Here is a 7,500-nt window from a genome sequence, read left to right on the forward strand (position 1 = left end):
ATGTATCCGATTCAAAACGCCCGTTTTCCTCAACGATTCGTCCGGCGCTTTTTTCCAGGTAGAGACGGGGCATCCAGGACTATCTCGGTGTAATGTTGTGTCCGTTGCATGCATTTTTGCAGTTTTATTTTGGAATTAGACTAAATTAAATTCCTCTCTATTTCTCCGTCACTAGCTGCTAAATAAAAATAGTTTGTATTGCGTTGATAGTATCACATAAAATATGCCCTTGTAATTCAAAAAAAATAAGTCCTATTCCACGCCACGGGGACCTGCATTATCACAATAGAAAGTCGAAAAATGGTCCTTTTTCAAGATCCACAGCGCATGGATGATGGCACAAAGTTGTAAACGTTAAGTGGAATCATTTATCCATGTAATGTGTTTGGGTATATCGATAAAAATGTATGGATTATCGTACGAAGTGTCACTGAACCCGATCGAAAGCATACCGATTTGATATATGCGACCGTGATAATCGACTTGCAGGGCCGATCCGGCACTACCTCTCATGTCCACCGGAAGGGTATTATGAATGCGGGCGCACATTTGTCCATTCTTGACCGATGTCCAATTCCGAAGCCGTTCTCTGCATACTTCCCGCGGCACGAGCCTCATCCAAATTTGCGTCGGACGGCTGGCCGTGGTCCAGATAACGTTGTACAGATTTAACAGATGATCATCACAATCCGTGACGATGGAATAGAGTGGCAAGCAAATAGGGCGTATACCTGAAAGTGTAAAGATTAGTTAGAATCGGGTGCAACGGTCACGATTCACTTCACTCAACTATTGCTAAATTGCACTGATGCATTCAAAACGAGTAACGCAATGTCGTTTTCGTATGAGGTGAAGGTAAAGTTGGGATGCATGATAACGCTATCGGTGGCCCGTATTTGAACCGCCTGCGAGCAGTTTTGCTCGGATTCACAGTCCGGATCGGTGCTGAGATCATGCTCACCCAGCACGATCTCGGTCGGTGGGTTCACCGTTGAAGAATTTCTGAAAACGGCCCCGAAGCGATGATCACCGACGTTCTGCAGTTCAAAGTCCGTACGTGATTGCTACTCACGCAGTTGTAAGAACATCACTGCCACAGCTAGCCGTTGTCAATACGTATCGATCGGTGATCAGCGTTCCGTGACAAAAGTGTAGCCAATCGCCCGGATGGCGCAATAAAACCAACCAAGGATTTTCGTAGATCCGACCTAACTCTGGCCGCTTGTAGTAGTCGTAAGGTGTTTCGCCACAGTTTTTATTGATGGATCTGCTTAACGACGAGTGCAGAGCGTCCGGGAACAGCACTGGAATGAAACAGAGACGGTGATCTGGTGAAACTAAACACTGACTATCGTTTAATACCTTGCCCGTTTACACAAAACAAAATTGCAGTCAATAGGCAAATGATCTGCATCGTTGCTGATCATCCTCAAAACACCCTTACCACATCCCTGAGGCTTCGGAGGCTGCTCGTTAAAGATGAGATGTTGTTTACGATCAGACAGTGATCGTCAAAAGAATCACTCCACCTCCCGATCGTAGGCAATTTACTAGCGCAACGGGTAGCGTCAGTTCGTAGCTCTTTCTCGACTTTTTTTCTTTTTATTTTATATATCTCATCTCGGTTTAAATCCTTTTAATTGCTTTTGAAAAATCTCTATAACGTTAAAAGTTACTAGTTTTGAAATAGAATACGAAAGTTAGTAAACGGGGAGGGTACTAAAACATATGCATTAACCATTCACCAATATGTGAAGCATCTTTTGCGTGCTGCAGTAGCTCAATTATATCAATTCAGCACGCAATGGAATCACAAACACAGTTACGAATGGCAAAACATTCGCCTTGGGCTGTTGATCGCGATGTCGTTATCAGTAGTACAGTCCAGACGCTGAGTTGAGCAACATTCAAAATGCTCGCGAAGCAGTTAACCACCATTTCCCTTTACTTTGTCGCCTTGCTGATCCTTGCTGTGGCTGCAGTGCCTTTCGATAGTTCGACAATATCTGAAGATAATAATTCTCCAACGCTTAATCTAGGAAATTGCGGAAAACGTTACTATCAGGGGAAACTGCCCACCGATAGTAGATTATACGAAAACCCGTGGTTAGCGCGTTTCGGGTACAACAGAAATGGCATTCTGACCTACCTCTTCCAAGGAGCTCTAATACACGAACTGTTTGTAGTGTCCACGGTTTTCGCTACCAAATTCACCGATTTCGGTCAACTGTAAGTGTACGAGTAAAGGGCACAGTTGAACTTGAATTCTTTATTAATCGTCTCCAACGTTTCTCTGGCAGAACACACGTCCGTTTGGGTGAATATAATAGCAGCACTGACCATGATTGTCAGATAATTAATTCAAAAGCCGGGGAAACATGTGCCCCACCAACGCAAGACATTGCCGTCGATGTGATCATCGTTCATCCGATGTACGATGCGTACGAGCAGGTCAACAATATTGCCCTCGTGCAGTTAAGCAAACCAGCAAAAATTACTCCCCCATCGGTGCTACCGATATGCATTAATCAAAATGTAGAACCAGAAGCCGCCTTGCTGTTGGTCGCATCATGGTGCGGTCGAAGAGAGACGGGTCTGTCTCTGATTCCAAAGCAGTACATCATGGTTCACAAAAATCCCAGACAGTGCAGAGAGCTCCTGACCGGATACTCGCTGAAGCAAGATGATAATATGTTCTGTGTGGTACTGGATTCGCGCTATAAATCACCCAGTGACATTAACTTGGAACCAAATCTGCGGGGAAGTACTGGTGCACCGGTGGTAACAACGCAATTTGACGATCGGATCTCTCTCGTTGGTCTGCTATCGTACGGTCCTAGGTACCCGGCAAAGTTCGAAGAGCCTTACATAGTAATGTCCATTGCACCGTACTACGATTGGATGCTTAGCACGATCGAGACAGCGGTCGCCCGAATTGGCGAGGAAGCATAACCACTCACGCGAAACTTATCGTTATCTCGCGTGTTGCTCTTCGAGAGGTCATCGAGAGCGGTAAATCCCCGCGATTAAAGCCAGTTGGCATTTTGATTGATATGAAATGCAGCGTTTTATTGAGGCATGATGTCCGGAAGAACAGCTTGGTCGATCCAAGCAGTGTGGGAAGTGACGTTCAAATACACATGGGGCGTTTCATAATCGTCATCGGACAGTCCGAAAAGCAATATTCCTAACTGGAAGTACCGGCCATGATCCTGCACAAGCAGTGGTGATCCGAAACCCCCTTCGACGATACGATCCTTTCCAGGGTTCTGGATTTTCGCGCACATGAATTGTTCGTTCATCATGAAGTTATTCGGCGGCATGCTACACTCGTGAGACGTGGGGATAAAGTCCATCAAAATTTGCTTCGGTCGACTGCTATCCTCAGTCCAGAGAACATTGTGGATCCGTGTCTCACTCATGGGAATCAATGGTAAGCATATTGGTTTGATATCTGTGAAGAAGAAACACTATGCTTGAGTCTTGTTTTGTGCAGCTAAGATATTTTGCTTATGCAGCCTCAACTGTTACTGTAGATCACTGGCTGCTGGAGCAAAACTATAGCAATATCATGCTCGTGTGTTTCATCGTTGAATTGTGCATGTGTCGTAACACGTTTTACCAACCGCTGAACAATTGATGTGCAGTTCCCTTTAGAATCACAATCAGGATTTGTTGATTGATCATATTCACCAAGTACAACAATTGTCCTACAAAAAGGATGAGCAATGTCGAAAAATAAAGTTAATTTTTGATTAGCAAATTGCAATTAAAACCAATAGATCCAATAATTTTTCGATGCACTTACTCATTGAGCGTTATTCCCTCCGTGCAAGAGGCCGTCGTAAGTATATGCCGATCGGTAATGAGCGTTCCATGGCAGAATGGTAATTGTTCTTCTGGGTGTCGAAACACCGCTAGCCAGGGATGCTCATTTATCTTCACATCAGTTAATTCCACCCACTCTGTGTACGGTGATTCTCCACAATTCTTATTCAATACATCGCTAGAATTCAAATGAACACCCTCCGGATTGAGCACTAGTTGCCAAAGAGGAAAAATGGAGTGTAATATTTAGTAAAAAAGCTTCCTTCAATACACCAAATGAATCGTCTTACATACTTGCACCACAACGGCTGCTGCCAATTGCTAGCAACCATATAATTGAAACGAAACGCGTGCTAACGAGCAACATTTTAACGCACATCGACGCTCGGTAGAAGCTGGTACGTAACTGTGTCCCAACCTTATGATGATCGCCTTTTGAAGCCTGTTTGAGGATCACCCATCGTTTGTTCTTCAGATAGAGAAGAAAGCGTATAGGTGTGTGTGCAGATTTTAATATTCATCATGATCTCGTTTTAATCATGCACCTTTCGTGCTAATTTATCGACGCAGCAGAAAAAATTGTTAGAAAATAATTGCAGTTTATTATGCAGTAATAACATTATGATGCACCAATGCTTACGCCATAAATTTACAATGTATTTAAGATAATTGGGTCAAGAAATTTGCAAGCCAGCAAGAAAAAACGGAAGCAAGACGTAGCTACCACTACCAATAACACTTCTCATGTCTGTTCCGTTGCGTTGATCATCACGAGGTCACCGAGAGCGGTGAATACCCGCGATAAGAGTATTTTGCTGATGTTGAAGCACAGCCCGTTTTATTGAGATTCTACGTCCACTTCTGTTACTGCATCGTGGAGCCACGAATTGTCAGTTTGAGATTCCATGTACACTTCTGTTACAGTATCATGGAGCCAAGAAATGTGAGCGGTGATATTCAAATACACATACGGCATACTATATACCCCATCGGGTATTCCGATGGAGAGAATGCCCAACTGGAATGACCGATCGTGATGCTCTGCAAGCAGCGGTGATCCAGCTCCGCCATTTAGTTTTGTGCGCGACGGCCTTGCGTATTTGGCACACATTTGTTCTTCGTGCAACTCCAACTGATTCTGCGTTAACTCGCGGCACTGATCAAGAGAGATGTATTTCATCATGATTTGCTTCGGTCGACTGCTGGATTCAGTCCACATGGCGTTGTATACTTTCGGCAGATGGACACTCGATGCCACGATCGGAATCAACGGTAAGCATATAGGTTTGATATCTGCGATGAAGAGATGCATCAGTAATTATTGTACTTTCCACGAAAAGATTGTATCTTCGGTACTCAACTCTTTCTATAGATCACCGGTCGCTGAAGCAACACTATAGCAATATCATACTGGTATGAATCGTTAACAAATTTTGGATGTTTGATGACACCTTTTACTACCCTCTCAATAGTTGATGCGCAATTCCCTGCAGAATTACAGTCAGGGTTTACTGATTGATCGTACTCGCCAAGCACAACGATAGTGCTACAATGAAAAAGGGAGAAACAAGTCGTTAAGCAATTCATGTTGTGGTTAATATGATAAACTTACTCGTTGATAGTGAATGATTCTGTACAGATGGCTGTCGTGAGCACATGCTGTTCGGTAATCAGCGTTCCATGACAGAATGGCAATTGATCTTCTGGGTGTCGAAACACTGCTAACCAGGGATTTTCGAATTCCCTTGCATCTTCTGGTTTCTCCCAGTCTGTGTACGGTGATTCTCCACAATTCTTGTTTAACACATCGCTCGCATCCAGATGCAACGCATCCGGAAATATCCCTATGTATGTAATATAAGTAGATTTTACAGCTCCTGCTACATTGTTGAATGTACACCATTTGCTATCGATTCGAAATACATACACATCCCGTGCACACTTGCTGCTAGTGCTAGCAGACAGATAACTCCGTGGAATTGCGTGGGAAAGTGCCCCATGCTTATGCCCTGCAGTGCTCACTGAAAGCTGCTACTAGACTGTCCCACAGCATCACAGCGACGACCGTCCGCAGCGAGATCAGACGATTTCTATCGGTGTGCGTACTTGTTTTGAATGTCGAATTGCGCGTGTGTTGCGGAATTCCCAACGATTCTCATACAACTCAGTGTCGTCGCTGATATGAATCATAGAGCCGACGGTCCAGCGAGACCAGTACATCAGTAACAATCTCCCTTTAGTTGATAACAGTCAGAGTGGCCTGGAAAGTTGGTTAGCAGCAACGAGATCCCATGATGGGAATTCCCAACTCCGTTCCTTCCGTTGCATGGTAGAGTATCGGAGAAGTGGTAAGCAAAAAACGGAATGAACATGGTGTTTTTTTTTCGCTTTCCGCTATCATTTATTTCATCTCATTAATTCATGCTTACGTTGAAACAGCTAAATTCAACATTCCTTTAGCATCCTGTGCCTAAAAGGATTCCGCTTCACATACTGGTACCTTACGTTCTACAACTACGGCTCTACCTTGGATACCGTTTACTTCAGTAGCTGCCAGCTGCGTGGCTTCATGGCTTCACTCTTCTTTCCACTAGTCTATTCACTTTATAACGATCAATCAACGAAATATTCCTTAGAAATGCATTATCATTACAGATACTAACTTTACATGAGTTGTTTTTTACACTACACAAGGAAGGGACGTTAGAGTAGACGTAGCATCAAACAGTCATTCACACTCGGCGCCAGCGGACTGCACCAGAGGAGTGGAAAGCATTAAAATCTATAGGAATCTCTGGACCATCAATCTACTCGCCAGCCTGTACTTGATGTCGCTCTATTTCTCTCTTTCTCTGTATACAATTTCACGTGCAAACGTTTATGGCATGATCGACGTGAACGTCACAAAACACTAGGATAGTTACTGGATCATCTGCAAATAGCGATCCTCCTCGAAGTATGAGCTCAACGACGTGCTCATATCGTTGATGACGAGATTCGACGATGGGTGCGTACTACTGCTGACCATATCGGCCGCCGATTCGCTCCAATTTTGGCAATTTTGTACATACTCGAGAGTACGCTGGTATGATTCGCTGCCCATGGCAGCATTGCTCCCACCATTCGCCAATGCCGCCGCAGCTGCCGTGATCGTCCCCAAACCATTGTCCTCCGTTAGCGACATCGGAAGTGCGGGTGGAGCTCCAGCGGCAGCGAGATCACCGAATCCAGTCGGTGACGATGGTAACGGTGGCGTCTGCAAACTACTTTCCATCGGTTGCGTCGGTGCAACCACGGCCGATGACTGCTGTTGCTGTTGCTGCTGCTGTTGCTGTTGCATGCCAGTTTGGTTGGAGACGAGCGGTAGCTGCTGGCGTGCATGCATCGTTGCATTGGGCACCGGAGCCATCGCCGCAATTGCTGGAGACATTTGTGATTGGCTGATGTCACCACACTGGATTTCGGAGTTTGTGTTACTGCAAACGGCACCCGCATCCAGTGTGTCCCTTTGGTGATGGCCACTGGTCGCGAAGCTGGCAACATTCAGACTGAACGGATTTTTGAACTGATTGCTTTGTGGTTGTTGCTGTTGCTGCTGCGGTTGTTGGTGATGCTGGCCTTGGTGCATTTGCTGTTGCTGTTGCTGTTGCTGCTGTTGGCCACTGGTTCCCG

The 7,500-nt window shown here is 45.0% G+C and overlaps 4 protein-coding genes across 4 annotated transcripts in view; 1 reads left to right on the plus strand and 3 right to left on the minus strand.

Moving 5' to 3' along the window:
* Positions 1 to 160: 160 nt before the first annotated feature.
* Positions 161 to 1,445, minus strand: LOC126568869 (serine protease grass-like). The gene is made up of 4 exons (XM_050225526.1): positions 1,363 to 1,445; positions 1,073 to 1,304; positions 791 to 1,002; positions 161 to 731 (listed from the first exon to the last, which is right to left on the minus strand). Exons 1-4 carry the CDS (start codon positions 1,412 to 1,414, stop codon positions 355 to 357), a joined length of 873 nt encoding a protein of 290 aa, XP_050081483.1. The 5' UTR covers positions 1,415 to 1,445; the 3' UTR covers positions 161 to 354.
* Positions 1,446 to 1,885: 440 nt separating this feature from the next.
* Positions 1,886 to 2,952, plus strand: LOC126570972 (serine protease easter-like). The gene is made up of 2 exons (XM_050229132.1): positions 1,886 to 2,229; positions 2,301 to 2,952. Exons 1-2 carry the CDS (start codon positions 1,913 to 1,915, stop codon positions 2,950 to 2,952), a joined length of 969 nt encoding a protein of 322 aa, XP_050085089.1. The 5' UTR covers positions 1,886 to 1,912.
* A 116-nt stretch (positions 2,953 to 3,068) lies between these two features.
* Positions 3,069 to 5,887, minus strand: LOC126570973 (transmembrane protease serine 11D-like). Its single transcript, XM_050229133.1, has 7 exons — positions 5,756 to 5,887; positions 5,441 to 5,672; positions 5,190 to 5,374; positions 4,981 to 5,121; positions 3,809 to 4,040; positions 3,526 to 3,710; positions 3,069 to 3,454 (listed from the first exon to the last, which is right to left on the minus strand). Exons 1-7 carry the CDS (start codon positions 5,826 to 5,828, stop codon positions 3,069 to 3,071), a joined length of 1,434 nt encoding a protein of 477 aa, XP_050085090.1. The 5' UTR covers positions 5,829 to 5,887.
* Positions 5,888 to 6,244: 357 nt separating this feature from the next.
* LOC126570544 (transcriptional activator cubitus interruptus) overlaps positions 6,245 to 7,500 on the minus strand; it is a 47,967-nt gene continuing 46,711 nt past the window's right edge. The window contains exon 6 of the mRNA XM_050228375.1: positions 6,245 to 7,500. This exon is cut by the window's right edge and continues 2,332 nt beyond it. Coding sequence (XP_050084332.1) covers positions 6,749 to 7,500 — 752 coding nt within the window. The 3' untranslated portion in view covers positions 6,245 to 6,748.

The sequence above is a fragment of the Anopheles aquasalis genome, chromosome 2, assembly GCF_943734665.1.
Source record: "Anopheles aquasalis chromosome 2, idAnoAquaMG_Q_19, whole genome shotgun sequence".
In the NCBI taxonomy this organism is placed as follows: domain Eukaryota; kingdom Metazoa; phylum Arthropoda; class Insecta; order Diptera; family Culicidae; genus Anopheles; species Anopheles aquasalis.

What these genes read in the sequence shown, in the direction of transcription:
- LOC126568869 (XM_050225526.1), bottom strand. Translation starts at nt 1,414, where the DNA reads ATGCAGATCATTTGCCTATTGACTGCAATTTTGTTTTGTGTAAACGGG. An exon ending in AGTGATGTTCTTACAACTGC is followed by an intron (nt 1,003 to 1,072) that starts GTGAGTAGCAAT and finishes GGCCGTTTTCAG; the next exon opens with AAATTCTTCAACGGTGAACC. An exon ending in ATCAGTGCAATTTAGCAATA is followed by an intron (nt 732 to 790) that starts GTTGAGTGAAGT and finishes TTACACTTTCAG; the next exon opens with GTATACGCCCTATTTGCTTG.
- LOC126570973 (XM_050229133.1), bottom strand. Translation starts at nt 5,828, where the DNA reads ATGGGGCACTTTCCCACGCAATTCCACGGAGTTATCTGTCTGCTAGCA. An exon ending in CATCTCTCTTGATCAGTGCC is followed by an intron (nt 4,041 to 4,980) that starts GCGAGTTAACGC and finishes TTTGGCAACTAG; the next exon opens with TGCTCAATCCGGAGGGTGTT. An exon ending in GAGGGAATAACGCTCAATGA is followed by an intron (nt 3,711 to 3,808) that starts GTAAGTGCATCG and finishes TCCTTTTTGTAG; the next exon opens with GACAATTGTTGTACTTGGTG.
- LOC126570972 (XM_050229132.1), top strand. Translation starts at nt 1,913, where the DNA reads ATGCTCGCGAAGCAGTTAACCACCATTTCCCTTTACTTTGTCGCCTTG. An exon ending in TTCACCGATTTCGGTCAACT is followed by an intron (nt 2,230 to 2,300) that starts GTAAGTGTACGA and finishes TTTCTCTGGCAG; the next exon opens with AACACACGTCCGTTTGGGTG.